Below are 26,239 nucleotides of genomic sequence, written 5' to 3' on the forward strand. Positions count from 1 at the left end.
CACCTTCCAATAACCTTCCCTTGTATTTTCTAATATATAAATTTTCACGTACTTTGAATAAATTAAAATTAATATTTTATTATATCCGCATTATGTATCTTATTACAAATTTCTATACTACATGTGAAAAAAACGATAAGATTGCTATTGTATATTCGAATAATCAGTGGCGGAATGGAAGCGCTTACGAGACAGCTTTCACGGCGAGAATAACTGAATGGTGTAAAGCAGCCAAGGGCATTGGCGCATGCGCTTTACAGAGCACCAACGTCAGCCGGTTTAGCCGGTGGATGCTACACACCATAACGCTTTCAACGATTCTATCCCTTAGCCACTGGTAGGGAGCTATGTGACTAAGTGAATTGTTTAAGATTTAAAAAGTGAAGAGTATTCAATGTTATTTTTATGTACGTTTCTTCGCAAAGTTATACTTAATTATAATTTTTCTTTTAATTATACTGTAATTATATTGTCAGAAAATCTTTAGAATTTTTATCACTTTTAAATGTTAATAATTTTAATATGAAAAACAATTTTTCCAAGCGTGTTTTAATTCTTTAAATTAAGTAAATTTTATGGGAAATTTTTTGATTTATCTAAATTACGTAGCGAATAGCAATATTTATATTCGTGTCCGGACTATATTGACAAATAAATCTTAGACATAAAAAGTATTATAATTAATGTCGATCCGAACAAAGACGTACTAAAAGAATTATATGATTTAATATCGTTAATTTTTACGAGACCATCTACCAGTGGGTCTGCTGAGCGCAGTTTTTCGACCACGAAGCAAATTCATACATTGGCCAGGAACACTCAGTCGGAGGAAGATTGTCGTCGCTAGCGTTCCTTTCGATAGAAAAAGTGCTTTTAAATACGTTGACGGAGTCGACGACCAGCGACTTTTATGATAAAGTAATTAACGACTTTGTCGAAAAAAATCGCCGAATAGAGTTAGTTTATAAAAAAAACAAGTTTTTCTATTATTGTTTGTATCATGTCAATTTGTATTATGTATGTATTATTTGTATTTTAGAACTACTGTAAAATACGTAAATTGTTTATTTTTGTCATTTCCAGTATTTGTTTAAAACTTTTATGGAAATGTCATGTACCGGACAGGTCTGACCCGTCACGAAAGACGCGAAAAAACGGTTAATTTAGAGAAAAATTGATTAGTTTAAAAAAACATAAGTAAAAGTCGTTTGTAGTCGGACACTCATTGTTTATATCAAACTGCCAAGCAGAAACCATAAATCGCGGACGGAAGTCGTTCTGTCATCGGTGGAAGATCGAATTCATCTTCGATTTTGACTTTTCTCGCGCTCCAGGTAAGAGTCTCGTTACGTTTAGTAACCAGGGACCAACCACTCGGGAAGCGTGATTGAGGGAGAACGACTAATCAAATGCACGAAAGAAAGAACGGAGATCGATATAATCCCCGACAATCGAGGACACCTGGCACTCGGTTAACGTTCCGAATAACCAAAACGCCGTGTGTCAACGCGCGCAAAAAAAAAAAAAAAAAAGTTTCTCGTCTATTGTGCCAACCTGTAACCCGTGCCACTTCGGACTTAGACCGTGTCCCCGACGCCAACAGAGGAAGTCTCCCCGTGCCCTACAGACTTGTCAACGCCACTGTCCCGGGGCCACCTTCGATCGACCATCGAAGAACCACATTGACGCCCGGGATGTCCGAACGGCTGATTGTTTTAAAGCAAACGATCTTGTACATAATATATGTTTATTTTATGTTTCTTCTTTGTCGGTTTTTGTCAGATACGTCTCTTTCGCCACCACGCACGTACGAATGGACCCTAGGCCATCACTGACGCGCAATTAACTGATTGCCCTGGAAGTCGGCTTCTTACAGAAACACAGCTTCCCTATCATCAAATGTCACGGCACGCAACTGATAAATACTAAGGATTTCTAGTGAGTTTCCAATGCTTACTCTGGTTTCTAAAAATTTTCAGCTCAGACGAAATTCAGGGATAAAAATTTTTTAGTTGGGATATGCCCAAATAATTTATAAATATGTCTTTTTTTGTTTCTAGGCAGCGTAGTTCCTTCCAAAAATATCTAATCATATAAAGTACTGATATTATTTTGCGTATTTTATATCAAAAATGTATAAAATACATTTATACGCCTAATATCTTTTAATTTGTATACAAAATATGTATAAATTATTTTATATAACCACAGACTAATTGATAACAGACAAGTAATATTGCAAAACACTATCTTTTATCCTACAGGGAGATTACAAATCTTTATATAAGGAATGCTGTAAACATATATGTCGTCTGATTCTCTATAAACAATCCGAGTTCAATGAATAATAAAATGTAAATAAAATTCATTTTAGTAATAACAGATTTGAAAACTTCATAGCCTCATACATTTATCAGATATGTAAATTTTATATACAATCTTTGCATTGAAATATAGTTTCCTCTACAATTCGCAGCACCAGATTATCCCTGACAAAAATTTTCTAAACTATTCTTCCTTACAGATATTGATAACTATTGCTACTGTGTTCATTTATAGTCACTAAAAAGCGAATAATTATAAAGATATAATCTTACGTAGAATAAGGATTATATAAGGACTATAATATGCTAATAATAAGATTCTACACACAAATAGAAGCTCATTCCTCTTCAAAAACAATGTAAATTTTTGATTTACATAAATAAATTTTAATTTATATCATTTCTGCATCACTATTATTAGACAAAAGACTAAATTTTTAGGCTCTTTTTATATTGTGTGTTCAATTGTCTACATCTGGCCTTTCTGTATGATGTATTAACGCTATTAATAAGTTTCTTATACAAATTTTAATTTTTACAGTTCCCAAAAAATAGTCACTTCATTAACAGAATGTGTATAATTTAAGAACAAAAATACCTTTCTGTATACATTGTATTATGAAATATTAGTGTGAATGTTCTGATAGTGTCCCTGTTAAATTCTTGAATAAGAGATCACATTGATGTCATATTTTCATGGCGATAAAATGAATGCAAAAAGAAAACACATCACAAATTTTTTATATTTTGCAAGTAAATATTAATTCATATTGGTGTTAAAACAATTATTTTACATGTTTTAACAATTAGTTTCTTATACAGACTCCAGTACTGTATGGATCTTCGCTCTCTGTTTTGCAGTAAAGTCTCTCTCCACATTTCCCTAATTCATCCCAAGTTCCTCCACAAGTTTCATTTTCACTCTAGAAATGAAGGAGAACATAATCATAATTTCTTAATCGCACATAATTATATTTTAATTATTAATTTGGTTTAAAAAGTTAATTACTTTTCCACAAACGAGACAGCAATCGCACATATCAGTCACAAGGCCAGAAGGACATTCATCTTCACTTTTGTTATGGCACACGTACGTTCCGCATTCTTTACATCTCAGTGCATTCACGCTTGATAAACATAAAATTACAATGAAATAAGGCCATAATTATAATTCAGTCAAGTAATTAATCTGGACTTACCATACGAAAACGGTGGCACATATGTAGACGTAGAAGAAAATCCTGTGCATTTTCCTGAAAGTAAGAAATTTAAAAAAGTGGATAAGATTTCATAATTTTTAACATTTTATATAAATTTTAAAATATTTTAAAACAAATAATTGATGAAATATTATTTACTGCATGTAACAAAATCTTGATTAAGTTTATTTTGTGTCAGTGGTATATAAACATATATTTTATACATACACACACAGAACGGCTCAAAAGTATCTTTACAATGATATATTTTAAGTACGTATTCCCGTATATAAAAATATATATCTATTTTATACATACAGACGAGTATATACACACGCACACCAACGCAATTGTATACGTACGTTCATACATAATATATATTTATATATATCTAGAGAGAGAACATTATAATCATTAATAGTACATACATTTATATATATACATTAACACCACTAGTGGTAATTTATTGATACAGATCTTACCTGTAAGAATTCATATCATGTAAGCTTATGATTACTATATACTTACTTTATCGAATGTATATGGATTTACTGTTAAAAATCTTCGGATACGTCACACTGTTTTAAAATTATCCTAAAAATAAAACTATACGTACATCCTCTTATATAAAACAGTTTCATAACTGTTTCGTAACAGTCAAATTCCCTGATCTTTAGAAAGATTTCATATTCCTGTTTTGAAAATAACAAAACTAAATTATCCAGATTAATATATCATCCAGTCCAATATATTAGTAAGTAAATAAAAAAAGAATTATCTGTAAAAAATTATTATGTGTAGTATACGGATCGGTTATATTTCCATCCCTCATCCAAGCAAGTTTGCCCAATGAGGTGCGTCACATGACATCACAGTTGCACCTTTTACGGATGAATACCCAACTGTGATGTAATGTGACGTCTACAATGAGTTAATGTTATAAACATTCTTTTAAAACAAATTAATTGGTACCAATTCTGGGATGTTATCATATGTTATCCTTTACTAGAACACTACATTTGTTACCTAAATATTGACTTTCTTATATAAATAAATTAAAATATTCGAATTAAAATTAAATTATTTAAACAGGAATATCAGGTCTTCCCAAGATTAAAGGATTTCAACACATTTCCTGCTGAAAATAATTACGAAACGTATTTATATAAGTGATGTTTTTATCATTCGGCTTTTTTTCCTTTAATAAACTATAAAATATCTGAAGCGATTCATCATAAATTACTTCGAGAATACAACTAATCAACGTAAGTATAACAACGAATTTCTTTATTATCCTAACATTTAAAAATTGTATTGATAATTCATCAGGCATGATGTTAATATATATCAGGCCTTGTAAAGACTGCAGCAGAACGATTTTGCTGGAGCCCAAACACAGACTGGCTCTATAATTTATTGTAAATAATTTATGTTATAATGTGTTTAATTTATAAACACTTTCAACGTGTGCGTGTTTTGTGCGTGTATTGCATAACAAAGCCTTTTAAAAAATATTTTTAAGTTCGAAAGCCTTAAATTCTTAAAATTCCCGAAAGTTGCAATACCTTGTAAAAGAAAACAGCAACGAGTTGCTCAACATTCCCGGCAACATTTACAATTTTGGTGGTGTCATCTGTTATCATATTGTATTTCAAAATATTTTATAATTTTAACGATTATAAAACGGCAAAAAGCTTAATTTTAGAGATATGGATGAATTTTATTAAAAATTGTAAATGCTAATAACGAGTAAAATCGTTATTAAGTCCGACGTGGAGATACACACGACCCCCATTACCTCCCCACTCCTTCGACCTTTAACTACCATGTTTTAATAGCTTTAATTCCCCTAATAATGAAACGTTTCTGCAAAATTTCAGAGATCTTTAGAGCCTTGACCCGATTCATAACTAAGACCAAGGCGCTCATACCTACTATGAACTTTCCTGAGCAATAGGACTCCTGGCATCGGCCATTTGTTGTGAATTTCTGCTGTTCTCTCCCTCCCTGCATGTAAGCTACATGTTACTACTGCGAAGCTCATCGACCAGCATGTACTGTACATATTGTATACCTTCTTTTTGTAATTCTACTCATGTTTATGTTATTCGGGCTACCCTTAGAACTCTCTTCTCGGTAAGGAACAAGTGGTTCCAATTCTCATCTATAACCAAAAGTACCGTATACCCAAGTATGACCAAAAACACGCATTCCGTACCGGAATGCGTGTTTCCCTCCATAATTTTAGGCCAAATGGCCAGCAATGGAAGGCAATTATCTACAATTTTGTTCCTGGGAAAGTCTTCCTAATTATTACTGTGTTTTTTTATTGGAAAAGCTTTCCATCACTGAATACTGTTTTTCTAATGATTATCTTAAGCGATGCAAACACCCGTGGGGTCCCATGGGGCCCCACAGTTGCTCTTATTTTTCACACTTTCCTATCTTCCTTACTTCCTCTTCCAACTAACTTCTTCTCTTTGCTAATCTCTTATTTCCGTTTCTTTAGGGCAAAAGTCTGACATAAAGGTCACACAGCTCTCTATCCCCTTTAAGTAAAGTAAAGTAAAGTAAAGTAAAGATATTGTCGTCAAAAAGCACAAGAGTTATTAAGCTTCAAACAGGGTGAATAAAACAGTGCCACACACACACACACACACACAAACATTCATACATACAGAAATTATCCCGAATAATTTTTACTCATTTCTCGACATTTCAAGGTGTCCAAAGTCCAAAAATGTAAATATCTGAGAGGAGTCATTATTGCCAGATCGCCATAATTTCTCTCTGTTATAATAGCCAGGAAATGAAAAATTGTGGGTAACGAAAGATAGCATATGGTGCTAGGGATAGATTTAGAAGGTACACAGACGCTGTTGCACTCCCTGTTAAAGGATTTTCTCGAGTAATACCGGGCACCTCTAGTTGTAAAAAATTTTGGAAGGCATTTATTGTTCACTTTCTTCACTTCATCTAAAGATTCCTGGATTTGCTATTGTGTGAAATGAAAAAGTGGAAAATATTAATAAAAAATAATATCAAATATTTACTTTGACTAAAACATTACACTTTGTCTGCAAAATCACTAGAAGTACAAATAAAAATTTCAATTTTCCCTGTAATATCTGAGGTGCATTACTCCAGCCGTGGGGTTCTTTAGTTGTAAGCATCACGCACAATTTAAGGAACTTCACTCAGAGTTCATTAAATTTACTTGGCATACTTTCAGAGGTATCCCAAGTAAATTTGAAATTTAGTTCTATAGTTATAAACCACAATTTATATACAGTTTATTCCAAGACAAATTTGTATTACAGAAGATGAACGTTGCCATTCTATTCCTCCTGTTCACAGCCAGCTTTATATGGTAAATATTGTTTTATTGTTTAAAAGTAAATAAATTCATTCTAATTCATCACTTTTTACTGTGTTAGTGTTAATTCAACTACGTGTCGGCAATGTGGAACGTACGATTGCAATAACAAAACTGAAATAGAATGTCCTGTTGGTGTCGTGATTGACGTCTGCTATTGTTGTGCTGTTTGTGGAAAGGTAATTTTGTTTTTAACTATAAATTTGATTATAAAGTTAACGAAATATGTTAATATTTATATTTGTTTCATTGTTTTAGAACGAGAACGAATCATGTGGAGGATATGATTACATTCAAGGTAGATGTGGAAGAGGTCTTTATTGTTATACAGAAAATCCAGCATCACCTTTTGGCATCTGTAAAAAGATTTCATCGCAAAACTAATATGATTTATAATCAATTTTAACTTGAAAATAATTAAATATTTTGTTTATCTCTATATAGAGTAGAAATTTCTATAGTAACGATTCCAGTTTACACATGTTTCCTTGTCATATACATATACTGTAGGTCTGTAAAGTAGAATCATTAACGTTACAATTTTTCGTGAATACTCAGGATATATTTTCTTCATACTTGAAGTTCAGACTATTTACAAAAGAAAAACAATATTTTTGAGTCTATCTTTTAATCCTTTTTTACACCACCACAGAACTAACAGTTAACATGTTTTTTCGAAGAAAGGACTTCTTAAAAACAAAGGTAAAAAACAGGTAAAAAATTGACAATGTTAAAAATGATCAAATGTCAGCCTTTCACAGTAGGATCTGACACTTTTTACATTAAAAACACGAATTCCTTTCACCATGTTCTCCTTATCCATTTTTAAACTGCTTCTGGCCTTCTAGTGGTAGATACGAGTTTTCCTACTTCATTTACCTGTTTTTTACCTTTGTTTTTAAGAAGTATTTTCTTTAAAAAATTATATTAACTGTTACTTCTGTGGTGGTGTAAAAAAGGATTAAAAGATTATTTCAAAAAATATTTTTGAGTCTGTCTAAACTTCAAGTATGTAGAATCATTAAGTGCTACCTGCAGACGAAAATGGCGGAGTGACGAAAATAGTGCTAGGGACGGATTTATCTCGTAAGTGTTATGTCCCTGTTATGTCGAGCCTGTTCCTTCATCACTCACCCGTCTCCATTATGGAGTTGGCCTAAACCTAGTAACCTATGTATAACCATGAAAAAAGTCATGTTTATTATGCGTTCGGCGAGTACCAGAGTATCTCAAACATAATACTTATGTAAACCATGAGACTGAAACCTGGATCCTCCACAGAAACAAACTTGAAATTGTAGCCAAATAACGACTAAAATCATCATTAAGTCCGGCCTTACTGGAGGTATGATACGAACCCCCTTTATCTCCTCACTCCGTCGACCTTTAACCATCAAAATTTAATAGCATCGATTCTCCTAATACTTAAACCTCTCCACAAAATTTGAGAAATTTTCGACGAAAAGTACGGGAGTTATTAACCTTAAAAGAGGGTGAACGAACACAACAAGTGTCGATTTGAAACAAGCTTTACATAATTCAAGCCTTATATTAAAGATTTCAATCTATAAAACAGTAAATGATGGGTCCATAAAAATCAAATAAATTGTTAAAATTTCAGTAGAATTGCAGAATTTATATTGTACGACAGAAAAGTATTTTATATAGAACTGTGCGATCGAGAGACTATTTTACAGAAATTCTTAACATATTTCTCTAACGCGATCGTTAAGAAAACACCGCACAGAAAAAGGATTGATTGTCGTCCTTCTCACCAACAAACGTTAATAAAGTATAACAGTCTATTGTTAAAGGATGAGAATGTCAACATTCAACCGAAAAACAGGATAAATCTAACATTTCACGAATTAAGGATTACACTACATGTCCCATTTCGACGACTTCTTATTGTCTCCCCGGACCACCTATGACCCAACACCTGCAAAATCAAACTTCGTCTCCAACAACACTCAACCATCTGATCATTTCCCAGGCCAAAAACGAATATAAGGACGACATATCCCCATTTAGCGGTGATCGTCCCTTGGAATCAACTTCTCCGGAACAAGCCAACAGAAGATACTCAGTGCCCATCCGTTAATCTCGGAAAAGGGAAAGAGGTAGGGTGCTCCACATACTTTTGTAAACCCTCTCTCTGATTCACAAATGGGTATCGGCATATTTAAATAGCTGGAATACCCTTACCTTTATTTTATTTTATTTTTATTTTATTTATTTTATTTTATTATTTATATCGTTGTTGCATCAATGTTTATTTTGTTATTTATTTGTTAATTTATCTATTATTTTAGTTTTAAATTTGTATGTATAATGTTCAGAGGTTCCATCGTTACAATTTTAAAATACGTTCAAATTCAATTACACTTGAAGATGGCCTATTCTATTAGGCTGAAAACGTTAGTGTTTCGTTAAATAAACATTTCTCAGCGATAGAAGGTGTTTGATGTTTCCTTAAGTGCCTAAAAATAAAACTATACGTAAACCTTCTTAGATAATACTGTTTCGTAACAGTCAAATTCCCTGATCTTTAGAAAGATTTCATATTCCTGTTATGAAAATAACAAAACTAAATTATCCAGATTAATATATCATCCAGTCCAATATATTAGTAAGTAAATAAAAAAAAATTATCTGTAAAAATTTATTATGTGTAGTATACGGATCGGTTATATTTCCATTCCTCATCCAAACAAGTTAGCCCAATGGGGTGCGTTACATGACATCGCAGTTGCACCCTTTACGGATGAATACCCAACTGTGATGTAATGCGAAGTCTACAATGAGTTAATGTTATAAACATTCTTTTAATACAAATTAATTGGTGCCAATTCTGGGATGTTGTCAGATGTTATCCTTTACTAGAACACTCATTTGTTACCTAAATATTGACTTTCTTATATAAATAAATTAAAATATTCGAATAAAAATATATTATTTAAACAGGAATATCAGGTCTTCCCAAGGTTAAAGGATTTCAACACATTTCCTGCTGAAAATAATTACGAAACGTACTTATATAAGTGATGTTTTTATCGTTCGACTTTTTTCCTTTAATAAACTATAAAATATCTGAAGCGATTCATCATAAATTACTTCGAGAATACAACTAATCAAAGTAAGTATAACAACGTACGAATTTCTTTATTATCCTAACATTTAAAAATTGTATTGATAATTCATCAGGCATGATGTTAATATATATCAGGCCTTGTAAAGAGTGCAGCAGAACGATTTTGCTGGAGCCCAAACACAGACTGGCTCTATAATTTATTGTAAATAATTTATGTTATAATGTGTTTAATTTATAAACACTTTCAATGTGTGCGTGTTTTGTGCGTGTATTGCATAACAAAGCCTTTTAAAAAATATTTTTAAGTTCGAAAGCCTTAAATTTTAAAATTCCCGAAAGTTGCAATACCTTGTAAAAGAAAACAGCAACGAGTTGCTCAACATTCCCGGCAACATTTACAATTTTGGTGGCGTCATCTGTTATCATATTATATTTTAAAATATTTTATAATTTTAACGATTATAAAACGGCAAAAAGCTTAATTTTAGAGATATGGATGAGTTTTATTAAAAATTGTAAATGCTAATAACGAGTAAAATCGTTATTAAGTCCGACGTGGAGATACACACGACCCCCATTACCTCCCCACTCCGCGACCTTTAACTACCATACTTTAAAAGCATCAACTCCGCTAATAAACAAACTTTTCTGCAAAATTTTAGTTTTTTCGACAAAAAGCGCAGGAGTTATTAAGCTTCAAACAGGATAAATAAAATAGTGCCATACATACAAACATTTATACATACAGAAATTATCTCCGAATTTTTACTCATTTCTCGACATTTCAAGGTGTCCTAAGTCCAGAAACGTAAATATCTTCGTAGGTCATTTTTGCCTCTGTTATAACAATCAGGAAATGAAAAATTGTGGGTAACGAAAGATAGCATATGGTGCTGGGGACGGATTTAGAAGGTACACAGATGCTATTGCACTCTCTTTTGAAAGATTTTCTCGAGTAATACCGGGTATCTCTAGTTGTAAAAAATTTTGGAAGGCATTTATTGTTCACTTTCTTCACTTCATCTAAAGATTCCTGGATTTGCTATTGTGTGAAATGAAAAAGTGGAAAATATTAATAAAAAATAATATCAAATATTTACTTTGACTAAAACATTACACTTTGTCTGCAAAATCACTAGAAGTACAAATAAAAATTTCAATTTTCCCTGTAATATCTGAGGTGCATTACTCCAGCCGTGGGGTTTTTTAGTTGTAAGCATCACGCACAATTTAAGGAACTTCACTCAGAGTTCATTAAATTTACTTGGCATACTTTAAGAGGTATCCCAAGTAAATTTGAAATTTAGTTCTATAGTTATAAACCACAATTTATATACAGTTTATTCGAAGATAAATTTCTATTACAGAAGATGAACGTTGCCATCCTATTCCTCCTGTTCACAGCCAGCTTTATACGGTAAATATGCATTGTTTTACTGTTTAAAAGTAAACAAATTCATTCTAATTCATCACTTTTTACTGTTTACAGTGTTAATTCACGTACGTGTCGCAATGTGGAACGTACGATTGCAATAACAAAACTGAAATAGAATGTCCTGTTGGTGTCGTGATTGACGTCTGCAATTGTTGTGCTGTTTGTGGAAAGGTAATTTTGTTTTTAACTATAAATTTGATTATAACGTTAACGAAATATGTTAATATTTATATTTGTTTCATTGTTTTAGAACAAGAACGAACCATGTGGAGGATTAAATAATATTGAAGGTAGGTGCGGAAGAGGTCTTTATTGTTTTACACCAAATGGATCACCAGAAATGTTGTCACTTGTTGGCACCTGTAAAAAAATTCCATCGCAAAACTAATATGATTTATAATCAATTTTAACTTGAAAACAATTACATATTTTGTTTATCTATATATACAGTAGAAATTTCTATAGTAAAGATTTTAGTATATTCAGTAAAGATTCCATGTTTCGTTGCCATATACATATACTGTAGGCCTATAAAGTAGAATTATTAAGTTCTACCTGTGAATGAAAATGGCTGAGTTACAAAAATAGTGCTAGGGACGGATTTATATCACGTCATCGAGTACGATAACGTAATATCTCGTAAGTGTTATATCCCTGTTATGTCGAGCCTGTTCCTTCATCACTCGCCCATCTCTATTATGGAGTCGGCCTAAACCTAGTAATCTACGTATAACCATGAAAAAAGTCATGTTTATTATGCGTTCGGCGAGTACCAGAGTATCACAAACATAATACTTATGTAAACCATGAGACTGAAACCTGGATCTCCACAGAAACAAACTTGAAATTGCAGCCAAATAACGAGTAAAATCATCATTTAAGTCCGGCCTTACTGGAGGTATGATACGAATCCCCTTTATCTCCTCACTCCGTCGACCTTTAACCATCAAAATTTAATAGCATCGATTCTCCTAATATTCAAACCTCTCCACAAAATTTGAGAAATTTTCGACGAAAAGTACGGGAGTTATTAACCTTAAAAGAGGGTGAACGAACACAACAAGTGTCGATTTGAAACAAACTTTACATAATTCAAGTCTTATATTAAAAGTTTTAATTTATAAAAGAGTAAACGATGGATCCACGAAAATCAAATAAATTGTTAAAATTCAGTACAATTGCAGAATTTATATTGTACAACAGAAAAGTATTTTATATAGAAGAATACACCAAACACAATCATCTGACGCATAATACTTTCCAATTTGTATACAATATATTTACGTAAATTATTTTATAGAACCATTAACTCTTTGATAATAGAGAATTAATGTTAAAAAACTCTGTCTTCCTTCATATAGACTGCGAAAAATTTAAGAACGCTGACATAAACATAATGTATATGTTACTTGATTTTCTGTAAACAAACCGAGTTGAAAAAATAATAAAATGTAAATAAAATGAATTTTAAGAATGACATTTGTTTAACCTCATGCAGACTATTTATTCTACTACAATCAGATATGCAAATTTTATATACAATCTCTGTAATAAAATACAGTTTTCTCTAAATTGGCAGCTCCAGATGATGTCTGGTAGTGATTTTTGTAACTATCTTTTCTTACAAAAATTTCTTGTACATTACATATTGTTGAATATGGCTACAGGTTACGTTCATTTATAGCTATTAAAATCTTAAAATTACAAAATAAAGACTTGGCTTCTGTTCTACTTACATCCTATACGATATTTCTATATATTAGACCCTATAGTACTGCCTATATCTGGTTTTCTCTAAGTTTTATTATTGATATTAATCAGTTTCTCATACAAATTCCAATGTCTAATGCAAATAAAAAACCAAACATTCAACAAATAACTTGTCAGTTCATTAATAAAATATGTACGTAATTAAAAAACATGAAAATTTCTTCTGTACACATTGTATTATGAAATAATAATGTTAACACTAGTGGCTACTGCAGCCTATAAAAACGGCATCGTACATTATGCAGGTAGCTTGAAACTTTATGATTCAACATCCAAGCATTGTCTTTCTTTTTGTATTGATACAATACTCTATTGTATAATGTATTTGTGAAAAACCCTCCCAAACAGATTATCAATAAGACCATCAAGATCTTTATTTTTCGTAAATTTTCAGTCGATCTTCGATTATTGACTGCCATTTTGGACTACTTCTGCTTCATAGCTTCATCGAAAAAATTGAAATTCTCACAATATGATATACGTTCTTATAATCTGGGCGTGCATAGTATCACGAAATTCTCGTTTGCTTATATTTCACTGTCTTCGTGCATTAAATACATCCTTTTAATTATATTTGAGTACAGATAAACATTTTTATGTTATATTTTTGTATATTTAATTGTTACCTCGTTTGATCAATCTCGGTGTGGTTCCTACCCATTGTCCAATTCGACATTTTTTAACAACACTAAAAAATAGGTGTTATAGTAATAGAATGTACGGGTGTATAAGTATAATATATAGATACATATGTTTATATAAAAGAAATTCCGGTTATCTGACTTCTTAACTACCTTATATATATATATATTTATATTTATATAATGTTCATACATTAACGACATAAGGTAAATAAAAACAGGATTTTATTAATTTCAATAAAATATATTTCAAAAATTATTTACGTTTTAAAATATTTTAAAATTTAAATATTAACAATAAAATTATAAAATCTTATTTACAATCTTAAATGTCTTTCACAACTCTCATCACCGAACATTTTTTGAGGAAAAAGCACAGGATTTTCTTCTACATCTACTTATGTGCCACTGTTTTCTTATAGTAAATATGGTTAATTACTCGTTTTAATAATAATTATAGCTTAATTTAATTGTAATTTTGTCTTTATGAAGTGTGAATGCACTTAGATGTAGACCATGCGGAACGTACGTGTGCCATAACAAAAGTGATGATGAATGTCCTTCTGGCCTCGTGACTGATATCTGCGATTGCTGTCTCGTTTGTGGAAAAGTAATAAATTATTAATTAAATTAATATTAAATCGTAATAATTTGCGAATAAGAACGTATGATTACTTTCTCCTTTATTTTTAGAGTGAAAATGAAAATTGCGGAGGACTTTGGAATCAATTGGGGAAATGTGGAAAGGCACTTTATTGCAAAAAAGAGAGCGAAGATCCACACAGTCCTGGAATCTGTATAAGAAAATAATTAATAAAAGATGTAAAATCGCTATTGTAACACCAATATGAATTAAAAATTAACTTGCAAATATAAAAAATTTGTGATTTTTCCTCTTACATTTATCTCATCATCAGTAAAATGCGACGTCCATTTAACGTTCATAAGTAATGTTCATGAGAAAATGAGGCGAGATCTATTAATATCTACAGAGGTGCCTAATCCTGTTTATTCTCATCTCGTATCCAAGAATGGATCGCCGTGAACACGACAAGAATATAAAAACCAACATTAAACATATTTTTATGCTTTATGATTCTACTCTTCACGTTGTTTATATTTGAATACAGGATTCTATATTACCTGTTGATATTCTGAAAATATATTTTACAATTTGTCTCACACCCTTTAAGAAATTGTGCTTTTTTACAGCAAAACTTCTAAAGAAAATTCAAAACTTGGCGTTTCAAGGCAATTATCTCATTAATGTTCCTTTAACTTTTTTACTTGTACAGGAGTCTACAGTTCTGGGGGCAGCAAATCCCTCATTCAGAATTTGCATCTTACCATATGCTGTAAGAGTGCAGCCATCTTTAATCAGTTATAACTACCCAAAGGTAGTGTGAATGAATTCCACTACCTAACATGCAGTGGCATGCCGTCATTGGAAGCGATGGAAGCGCTGCTTCCACCTTCCAATGGCCTTCCCTTGTATTTTATAAAATATAAATTTTCATATTTTAACGTACTTTTAATTAATTAAAATTAATATTTTATTATAACTGCATTATGTATCTTTTACAAATTTCTATACTACATGTGAAAAAAAACTATAAGATTGCTATTGTATATTCGAATAATTCGGTGGCGGAAGGAATGTCGAAACCGGGTCAGTTTCCAATCAGCCAGATTATATAGGCATTAACACATGCGGTTTACAGAGCACCAACCTCATCCGGTTTAGCTGGTAGAAGCGACACACGCGTAAAGCGTCCAATTTTATATCCCGGACCGGTTCTGAGCTGTTAGCCGCCTGCTAGATATTCGGCCACCCTCGCCCGATTATGTGAATCATGAGCAGACTAGATCAACGGCGGGCAACCCCCGGCCCGCGGGCCAGCTACGGCTCGCGAAAAGTTTCTATCCGGCCCGCGAGATCTTTAATAGATTATTAAATTGGAAAATAACTAATTAACAGTTATTTTTCCAATTCTTTGTAATTTTCGAAAACGATAAGAGAAATAAATGTAGTAATTAACTTTTTATTTATTTATTTCATATTTGCAGACTAAAAAAATTACAAGTCACAAGAAGGCGTCAATTAACTACTACGGCCCGCGGAAATAATGTAAAATTTATTCTGGCCCATGTTATAAAAAAGGTTGCCCACCCTAGACTAAATTTATAACTTAACCCAACCGATAGGAGTTTATTGGCATGTTTTTATGATAGTTCTGTATGGTTGACAGGAGTTTAAAAAAAAACTCCATTAAAATATTAGATATATTGATTCCGTTAATCGGAATCGCACGGTAATCGGAACAATTTTCAGTCGGACTGTGTCGTGCTGAATCGAAACGTTTTTGATACTAAATTTACTTCTAAAGTATGATTTTTTTTTGTTTTTATATTTTTAAATATATTTATTTTGATTGTACAAAATGCAGAAATAATTTTTTAATGATACGATAGCCTCGATTATTATTATAAAAATTTTCGTTAGGCTTAAAATCGACGAAAATTCAACACGAAGCGACACGCAATGAAGAAAAATTTGAACATCGGACAGGTTAATGTATTTTTTTGTACATAATGGGTAATCGGAACAAACCCAGTCCCCAATTGATTCCGATTTTCGACTCTCTACTGTTGATATATTTATTCTGCGTTTATTCTGCTCTCCCATCTTATATTACTTAGGGATTTCAATGTTAAATCGGTGATATTACGATTTAGTATGTCCCATCTGTAAGGGGATGGAGAAAAAACGTGTACAATTCTAGTAGTGTTAAAAAATTAACTGTTACTTTGGCAGCATCATTTACAACCAAAGTTAAAGAATGAGACGTACAATGGTACGAAAAAAAAGCTCTAAAATTTATTTTCCTTAAATTTATGATTTATATATCCGTTGTCATAAAAATTTGTCTTTCCAATGGCATTTGACATTGATCGGTACCAAGACTACAGATATTCAGGTACAAAGTAATTGGTTTTGACTTATTTTTACTAAGAAATAGTTAAATAATTAAGAGATAAGGGAATGGGGACATAAATAAAACCCTGCTGAAAGAGCCAGAATTTTACTTAAACAAAAGCTTAACCGAACCAATTACTAGCTCAGTACAGTGAGGAACTGATTTCCGTGTACACCTGGTATTAAAGCGAATTACAGTAGTTAGAAAACAAATGACTATTAAGTTTAACATATTTACATCTATGGTGAGAAACGTTTAAAATTTACAACAGCTCTGTGGCGTCCTTTGAGATATACTAGTGATGCGACAAAAGAGGCATTTGACATTGACGGGTATCGGCACCCTCGAGATTTGGCAGCCTGCGTGCATGCACGCGCCGCACACCTACCAGGACCGTCTCTGATTCCATTCATTAGCCACTCGTAGGGAGCTATTTGACTAAGTGGATTGTTTTAAGATTTAAAAAGTAAAGAATATTTTGTTATTTTTATGTACGTTTCTTCACAAAGTTATATTTAATTATAAGTTTCTTTAAAAGTATATTTATACAATTGAAGAATTTTTTTTTACTAGGTATGTATATTCATCACACATTTTGTTTTATCAAGTAAGTTTTTTTTGATAATTTTAATTTTAGCCCTTATATCGTGGCTAGTGATTCGAAAATTAATTTTAAAAAAAGTTTCGGCTCAAGACCATATAATGAAAAAGAAAACATTATTAAAAGAGAAAGACCAATGCCTAAATTAAATATAAATATGTAACAAAAAAATTTCGACATTTTGACGATAAAATTTATGACGAATGACGATTCTTTTCGTAAAATTGAAAGCAATTTGGAAATCAAAATAGAATAGAATTTAACATTGGTAGACAATATAAAATAAATATTGAGAATTATAACAAGATAATTACGATTAATAGATATATCTAAATTAATAATTAGTATGTCCCATCTGTAAGGGGATGGAGAAAAAACCATGTTATATGTTTTTTCTCAAAGCAAGAATTGGCATTTAGAGGGCATAGGGAATTTATTGAATCTAATAAGAAAGTTCAATATAATTACTCTGTTATTTATATAATAATAATAATAATAATAGTTTATTTGACATATAGTTCGATACAATATCAAAGGGGAGAAGAACAAAACAATAAATTCTCTTAACTCAAACCATCTAATTTCTTTAACATCTTGTTAAATTTTAACAAATCCACGAAATTGGAGTTAGAACCACCACGCAACATTCTTAAGTATTCCCCGTACATATCATTTCCACAATTACTAAACATATGGAAGCACCATTCACTATAACTACAAATCTGGTTGCAAATTATGCACACCAAAGAGGCACTTCTTGACATAAAACAGTTTAACCGCAGTTTCGCAATCTGTTTTTTCATCGCAATAGAGATTCCAACGTCTCTTAAATATCCTGCCATGCCAAAATCAGGTTTAACCAGACGATAATATCGTAGCAACCCAGAACTATTCAGCACATTCTTCATTTCCTGTAATTCTAGTTCTATACATCTCAATACTATGGACGGTATCCGTTCTTTCCATCTATCAATTTGTTTCTCAATAACCATATCACCGAATCCCAGCCGTTCCAGCCAATTTTTAAAATCCAGCCACCATGAATTACTCTCCGCTTTCATCCACATTCTTTCGATGCTGATTCTAGGTAGCCTATCCCTAGGTAATTCCAATATTCTTACATAATATTTTAGAACTGCTTTAATAAAAAAGATTTTCAGTGGTACTCGTCCAGTTTCCCACAAAACAGCCACATTCGATGCGTGAAATCTGAGGCCCAGCATTTTCTTCAAAAATTCTCTATGAATTAACTCAAAATTATTGACATTAGCCAATCCCCAGACCTGAGCACCATACGACATAACAGATTTAACTGTTGAATCAAACAACCTAAAATGTGGAGCATACGAGGCTAACCCTGGGATATTAACGGTTTTAGATAATTTCACCAAAGCACCTTTTGCTTTTCCCGCAGTAATCTCAAAGTGGTCTTTCATGTTAAGATTATATTTGAACCAAAGGCCCAGGTACTTATATTTTTCCACTATTTCAATCTCTTGTTTATCCAAAAACCATTTAAGCTTACTTGATCTTTTACTACCATTTTGGAAAACCATTATTTTAGTTTTTTTATTATTAATCTGTAAGTCCATCTCAGTTGAGAAACTCATAAGACCATCAATTGCCAGCTGTAATTCAAACGGGCTATCAGCCATAATCACCACATCATCTGCATACAACAGAACCTTGATATAAGTATTATTGCCCAACCATAGGCCATTAAATCTTGGTATCTCATTCAGTCTATTTAAACCATCGATATATAAAGAAAACAGTAATGGACTTAGCGGACATCCCTGCCGAACTCCTTTGTTACAGTGGAAGGGTTCAGTAGTAGTACCATTAACCATCAAAAATGCTGACATATTCGTGTACATCGATCGCAATAAATTTAATATTTTATGACTTAACCTCAAATCAGCAAGCCTCCTCCATAATTTCAGATGATTCACTGAGTCAAATGCAGCCCGGAAATCCACAAAACACGTATATACTTTTCGGCGTTTTTTGATTAGCCTTTCTTTTAATAAATTCCACAAAACAAAAATATGGTCCACTGTGGAATACCCTTGACGAAAACCCGCTTGCATCTCTGATATAATATGCTCACTCTCTACCCAAAATATCAGTCTTTTACATAGGATCGTTGAAAAAATTTTGCTAACAGTATTTAACAATGAGATTCCTCTGTAGTTGCTTGTATTGTTTATATCTCCTGATTTAAAAATGGGAAATATTCTCGCCAATTTCCAACCATCAGGGTAAATTCCGGTTGCCAGAACTTCATTAAAAATATCCAACAGCTTCTGTCGCAATCGCTCATCTACCAGTTTCCAACATTCCATCGGAATACCATCCGGGCCAGCTGCTTTACCTGACCTTGCCTCTCTCAAAGCAATGTCTAATTCTTCGAGAGAAATATGCCTGTCAAGATAACCTACCGTTATCATCTCCAAACAAACAATTTCTTTATCTAGGTTATCACTAAACAGTAAGCTTTTAAAATGCACAAGCAATTCAGTTTTAATCTCCTCCGGTATACGAAATTTACTTCTACCTTGTAATTTACGAATGCAATCCCAAAACATTTGACTTGACTTACACTTTGAAAGCAGTTGATTAAAACTGGTCAAATATTCCTGTTTCTTACTTTTACATAGCGCTCTGAAATTTTGTTTCGATAATAAATATTCTTCCAATCTCCAATCCTCTCCAAGTCTCCTCCATCTCCTGAGCCTATTTTTCACATCAGCCTTTTGTTCTACGCACTCATCATCAAACCACTCCGAATTACTCCTAGAGAAGTGTCTAACTCCTTTTTGTCTATATCTAAATTTATCCATTATACCAGACACCATATCAGTAAGATTATTTAATTTGCTCATACTATCATCAAATTGCCTGTCCCAACAGATACCTTGAATTTCGCTTACAAACGCCTCCTGCCATTCTTTCTTCCATCGTGTATTAAACTGGACCGATTGTCTAGAGTAGCCCTTTTTTTCCAACCCTTTGACAGAAACTTCAAGATGCAGCATCATATGATCAGACTCAATACAGTCATCTATACTAAAGTACAGTAATTTCTCAGCTGCCAAACCATTTATACACAGATAGTCAATTACACTTTTACCCAAGTGTGAGAAAAAAGTATATTTTCCCTGTACATCCTCTTTAACTCGGCCATTCACAATCATCAACCCTTTTGCTTGACACAATTCCAGTAACTTCAAACCTATCTTATTGATGCATTTATCTTGCGAGTTCCGATACACGCTATAATCCAATGATGGAAAAACACTACCTCCCCACTCCATTTCATTCAAAGTTCCAATTCTGCCATTAAAATCGCCCAATAAATATATTTCTTCATTTTGAAAAGAATCAAACAATGACTCAAGTAACTTATAACATTTAACATAAACTTCCACTCTAATATAAACAAAAATTAACTTAATATTTTCCCAGTGTACTTCAAACAACCAATCTTCAACGGGACGAACCACCACCTCTTTCAATTCTTTATCAATCATCAACACCATCCCACCTCTTTTTCGCCCTTTATCAAATATACTAGTAGCGTTAATCTTATAAAATTCGTATGTATTACTTACATCTGTCGGTGGCTTTCTTGAATCTAATTCACCCAACCAGGTTTCCATCCAACAGATGATATGAAACTTTCTCACAATGCTCCAATACTCCATTTCATATTCCTTCTTCCATCCGTTCATGTTCCAACTGAGAACTTTTAATGCATCATGCTTACTCCTAAAAAAGAATCACTAACACAGCTATCCTCATCTTTATCCCTGTCAACCCTGCGAATGTTTCCACCTATCACCAATTTATCGCCTTTGAAATATGCAATTTTCCCCTCCTTTCTGGCTTGTCTTAAATTATCCATCTGTTGTTTTCTCTTCTCTCTACATTCAGCGGAAAGGTCCTCCCTTATGCGCACTGCCTTCCTCCAGTCAGAAACATCCAATTTGGTACAATTACTCTTCCAGCTGCTCAATATATCTCTTTTCGCTTGCATGGAAATGCAGGTAACCAAAACCATCGTATTATTTCTGGTATTTTTTGTAAGTCTGACACAGTCACAAAGGACATTTGATAAACCAACAACATCCCGAACCAACTTCGATACTGTATCAAAAAGATTTTCTCCCTCATTCAACTTCACATTAAACAATACAAAATTTCTTTTCCTTAGATTGCTTTCTAGTATGTTAACTCTTTTGGTTAGAGTAGTGTTAATTTGCATATTGTTACAGTCATTTCCGCAGTCGTGCACGGATTCTAATTTATTGATTCTCTCCGTCAGTATATTAATCTTATCGTTCATTTGCACAAAATTATCTTTTACTAAACGTAATTCCGTCTCTATTTTTAATTCTATAGCATCCTTCATTTCACTCAACATACCTCTTATCTCCTCCAAGAATAATTCTTGATCCAAATTCTTTCTGGTGTCTCTCGCTTTAACAGCACTTCCAGTGGAACAGGACCGCAAACGTTTACCTGGTGGTGTTCTTAATATCCTTGCGCTCTTCTCAAAAGCTGCTTCCCTTTCTTTGGCACTATCCCGATCCACATACTCTTTAGATTTAACAAATTTATCCATAATTAAAAGCAATTACGAAAACTTAGCCGCAACAGGTACAACTTCACTTCGAAACACGCCAACAGCCTCAGCGACTATAGCACCCCCCACTCTGGTTATTTATTAAGTACGTCAGATAATCTATTAAAAATACATTTAAAGAAGTATACGGTGTTTACTGGCTTATCGAACAAACGAATACGAATTGGCCCTGACGCGCAATTAATTGATTGCGCATGTAAGTTGGCTTCTTACAGAAACACAGCTTCCCTATCACCCAAAGGTAGTGTGAATGAATTCCACTACCTAACATGACATTAACACACACTATACATTCCAAACTAGCACTTCTGTAGTATGTGTGTTCAATAGAAAAGTACTCACCACTCTAGAACTGTCGAGTCTGCTGAATACAACCAATAAGTATAATAAAGCGTAGAAATTAGCTTCTAGATAATTTGTTCAGTGGGTACACGTAAGAGCAGGTTTGCACATAGTCCTCACTAGGAGCGCTGATGACCGGACTATTCGATCAAGTGATCAATGCTAATTCTGTTGTAAAGACGTGGTTATAATATATTTAAAAAATTAAAATTTTGAAAATATTTTACATCAAGATATTGGTAAATTTTTATAAAGTTTGATTTAAAATGGTTCATTGCTCTGTGCCGTTTTGTACATCAAATAAATCAAAAAAAGATGGAACAAGTTTTCACGAATATCCAGCGGAAGAGAGTTTACGTTTAAAATGGATAAAAGCTGTCAGTAGAAAAGGTAAGATTTATTTAATACTCCATAATTAAATAATGTAGGAAAAACGAATAATTTTATAACATCTATGCTACTTGCCATTGATGCTACACTTTTGCAATTATTTTATTATATGCTGTAAGGGTTCGTGCAAAAACCACGTGTCCCCATATTTCCCAAATCTTACTTCCCCTTCCCATTATGATCTTTTGTGGCTTTTATAAAACCTCCCTAAAAAAGCACATGGAAAATTTCAACCCTCGAAAATTTATATATTACTTCCTTTTATCAAATTTCTCGGATATTTCAAAAACGGTAGAAAGACATTGCTGAAAACTACATGGGTGTATTTGAAAAGCATTTAATTTCAGCTTTTTAAAATACAAATAAAATTAAATACATATACTCCCCCTTAATGAGGACAAGTACGGTTTTTGCACAACCCCTAACTTCAATGAGATTAGGCTATATTGCAATTGCATTTTAAATTTTTGTACAATTTATCTATTTATGCATACAAATTATTTATAGATGGTATAACTAATAGATTTACTGTATAAGCTAACTCTTTTTAAAATTTACAGATGAAAACAGTTCCAAACTTTGGAAGCCAAGTGACTGGTCAGTTGTCTGCAGTAAGCACTTTCTAGAATCAGATTATAAACCAGGATTGAAAAAGAGAATATTGATTCGAAATGCCGTCCCAAGCGTTTTTCCCGAATACCCATCCTATAAGCAGATTGTTTGTAAAGAAGCCAGAAGAGAAGTAAAAAAGGTTAGTCCCAAGAAAGGAGTTTGTACTGGTACCAAACGAAAGCATGTTCAATCTGAGCAACAAGTACATGATCAAGTTCCATTAATGAGTCCTGTGGACGGAGCTGTTTTTTTAGACTATGAAAGCAGGTTCTCTAGTTCCACAGCCAGATGTGAACTTTCAGACTGTGACATAAGGCCATCTAGTTCTGCATCTGGTATAGAAGTTTCTGTAGGGACAAGTTATACAATGTTAAAACTGAATTCTGACAAGAGAAGACTGAAAACTTTGGAGCAGAAATGCAGGAGACAAGATTACACTATCAAGCGCCTGTATGAAGAACAACGTAGATTGAAAGCAGAAAATAAATTGTTAGCTGGAAAGCTTGAAAAATATCATATAGAAAGCTTAGAGAATGACAGTGCCCAAGGTATGTTACAATAATTCATGTGATAACATATTAATATTCCTAATATCCTATTATATCAATATAGTACATTATAACACAAAATTGGTTTTATGTAATCTGCTATTGATTGTTTAACTTTTTTGGCAGATTTGTGTTAGTGACTAATAAAATTATATTGTACTTTTAGGTAACTGCAAAGCAGATTTCATACTTGAACAGCTGGTTGTTTACAATAAACAAAAGCCTCGTTGGAGTGACAACACAGTAAAATACTGTGTCTTATGGAGCAAAAAGTCTTCTAGGGCATATACATTTGCTAGGAAAACTCCACTTTTATCATTACCATCAAAATCAACATTGAAAAGATATATAGGCTCTGTTTCTGGGGTTAGTGTGGGTTCCCTAATTAAGCAACGATTAACTCAGGAGGCAAAAAAGTTGTCACAAGTGGAAAAATTAGGTTCACTTATTTTGGATGAAATGACCATTAAACCTAATCAACAGTATAACAAGCAAGCAGACGAAGTAGTGGGAACAGTAAAAATGAATGGCCTGGAAAAACAACTTGGACTTGAACATGTCACAGCAAATAGTCTCCTGTGTTTTGTGTTTTCAGGATTATCAAAAAATTTTCGAATTCCTGTTGCATATTTTTTTATCAATGATTTAAAAGGTCAGGAACTTTATACTTTAACTTTAGATGTGATTCATTCAGTGGAGACAGCAGGTCTAAAAGTACTCAGGATAGTTGCTGATGGCCATAGTAAAAATGTTAAGTTATTTGAATTACTTAGTGCTGTTAACCCTCCAATTCCAAAGATTCCACATCCAATGGATAATAATCGTTCAATATTCCTATCATATGATCCATGTCATATATTAAAAAATTTCTGGTCATTGCTTCTTTCTCCAAGTAGGGTAATGGTGAATCATGGAAAACATATTAGTGGTGTATTTCTCCGAAACTTGTTTCACCTACAGAGAGATCATGTTATTAAACCAGTAAGATGCTTAACTTTTAAACATGTCTATCCAACAAATTTTGATAAGATGAAGGTTAAGCGTGCAGTGGACATATGCAGCCAAAATGTAATTGCTGCACTGAAGTTTTTACAGAAGCACGGACACAGGTTTGGGAACTTGAACTTTGTTGAGGCCGAGGGCACAATTGAGTATTTGGAAATGATGCAAAAATGGTTTGCTATTCACAATATCAGCAATACTCAACACCACATTCATTCCAGAAATGCAACAGTGATGCAGTTTGTTTCTGCTAATGATGAAAGGCTCAATTGGTTGGATGGTGAGTTTTTGGGATATTTACAGTCCTGGAAAGATAGCTGTGACAGTCCCAATGTTCAATTTATCAGTAAGCAAACTTATGAAGCTGCTTGTCTCACAACCAGATCCACTGTTCTGTGTATCAGGTATTTGTTGGAGAATGGTTTTGATTTTATATTAACCAGAAAATTCAATTCAGATGATATAGAGAACCTTTTTAGTGGACTGCGGTCCATGTCTGGATTCAATGACCAGACAAACGCCTGCAGCATAATGCAAGGACTGCATACAATTCTTAAAACAGGACTAATTAGTGCATCCCTTGAAAGCAATGCAGAAAGCTTAGATTGTGAGGAATGGATGTCTCCTAATGAAGACATGTCCATTATTGTAAATCAGGTATTATATTTTGATTAATAAATTACTTTAATAGACCTAATTTAATTTAATTTAATATACCTAATAAAGTAATCATTATAATAATAATTTATTATTTTTAAAGGCATGCATGGATAAGAACTATACTATCAAGGAAGTTACTAAGCATATTGAGCCACAACTGAAACAGCTAGAGATTAGACCTTCCAATATTATAAAGCCAAACATTCAATCTGCTACAATGGCATACATTGCTGGATACTTAGTACGTATCACCGAAGAGAAAATTGAATGTTCCGACTGTTTGGACATACTTGCATCAGTGAAATCCCCTGCACCTATCATGGGCATAATAAATTTAAATGATCTAGGCGGGCTCTTATATCCAAAAGTAGAGTTTATTGGGTTTTTGCAGCAACTGGAGAAGGCTATTCATGCAGGCTTACCATTTTTAATTCAGCAACCAGCTGTGATGCATAATTTATGTAAGATTATTCTTCCTTGGATGGAGAAAAATCCATTGTTTATGTGTGGTAAAGATGGACACCAAAATATACTGTGTAATGTAATTCTAAGAAAATTCATCAGACCCTACATTTCCAACTACATAAGAACTGTGAACGACACTTATATTCGGGAGAATCAT

General features: G+C 32.8%; 2 protein-coding genes and 3 long non-coding RNA genes across 7 annotated transcripts; 4 read left to right on the forward strand and 1 right to left on the reverse strand.

The window, feature by feature from the left end:
* Nucleotides 1-3,047: 3,047 nt before the first annotated feature.
* LOC136989466 (venom protein 302-like) lies at nt 3,048-4,148 on the reverse strand. Of its 3 annotated transcripts, none has more exons than XM_067287621.1 (4): nt 4,052-4,148; nt 3,524-3,577; nt 3,334-3,451; nt 3,048-3,247 (listed from the first exon to the last, which is right to left on the reverse strand). In XM_067287621.1, the coding sequence occupies exons 2-4, from the start codon at nt 3,571-3,573 to the stop codon at nt 3,131-3,133; spliced, it is 285 nt and encodes a 94-aa protein (XP_067143722.1). In that variant the 5' UTR covers nt 3,574-3,577; nt 4,052-4,148; the 3' UTR covers nt 3,048-3,130. The 3 variants fall into 3 exon arrangements, with proteins under 3 accessions (XP_067143722.1, XP_067143720.1, XP_067143721.1); XM_067287619.1 differs by lacking the exon at nt 4,052-4,148 and adding an exon at nt 4,006-4,021; XM_067287620.1 differs by lacking the exon at nt 4,052-4,148 and adding an exon at nt 3,683-3,717.
* Nucleotides 4,149-4,721: 573 nt separating this feature from the next.
* Nucleotides 4,722-7,321, forward strand: LOC136989504 (venom protein 302-like). The gene is made up of 4 exons (XM_067287689.1): nt 4,722-4,788; nt 6,844-6,893; nt 6,961-7,078; nt 7,158-7,321. Exons 2-4 carry the CDS (start codon nt 6,847-6,849, stop codon nt 7,281-7,283), a joined length of 291 nt encoding a protein of 96 aa, XP_067143790.1. The 5' UTR covers nt 4,722-4,788; nt 6,844-6,846; the 3' UTR covers nt 7,284-7,321.
* Nucleotides 7,322-7,343: 22 nt separating this feature from the next.
* On the forward strand, nt 7,344-8,194 carry LOC136989507 (uncharacterized). The gene is made up of 2 exons (XR_010882924.1): nt 7,344-7,432; nt 7,926-8,194. It is a non-coding gene; the product is annotated as an uncharacterized lncRNA (long non-coding RNA).
* Nucleotides 8,195-11,485: 3,291 nt separating this feature from the next.
* Nucleotides 11,486-11,868, forward strand: LOC136989429 (uncharacterized). The gene is made up of 2 exons (XR_010882916.1): nt 11,486-11,596; nt 11,676-11,868. It is a non-coding gene; the product is annotated as an uncharacterized lncRNA (long non-coding RNA).
* A 2,315-nt stretch (nt 11,869-14,183) lies between these two features.
* Nucleotides 14,184-14,716, forward strand: LOC136989505 (uncharacterized). The gene is made up of 3 exons (XR_010882922.1): nt 14,184-14,257; nt 14,329-14,446; nt 14,530-14,716. It is a non-coding gene; the product is annotated as an uncharacterized lncRNA (long non-coding RNA).
* Nucleotides 14,717-26,239: the final 11,523 nt, after the last annotated feature.

The sequence above is a fragment of the Centruroides vittatus genome, unplaced genomic scaffold, assembly GCF_030686945.1.
Source record: "Centruroides vittatus isolate TY-2023 unplaced genomic scaffold, ASM3068694v2 scaffold_576, whole genome shotgun sequence".
Lineage (NCBI taxonomy): Eukaryota > Metazoa > Arthropoda > Arachnida > Scorpiones > Buthidae > Centruroides > Centruroides vittatus.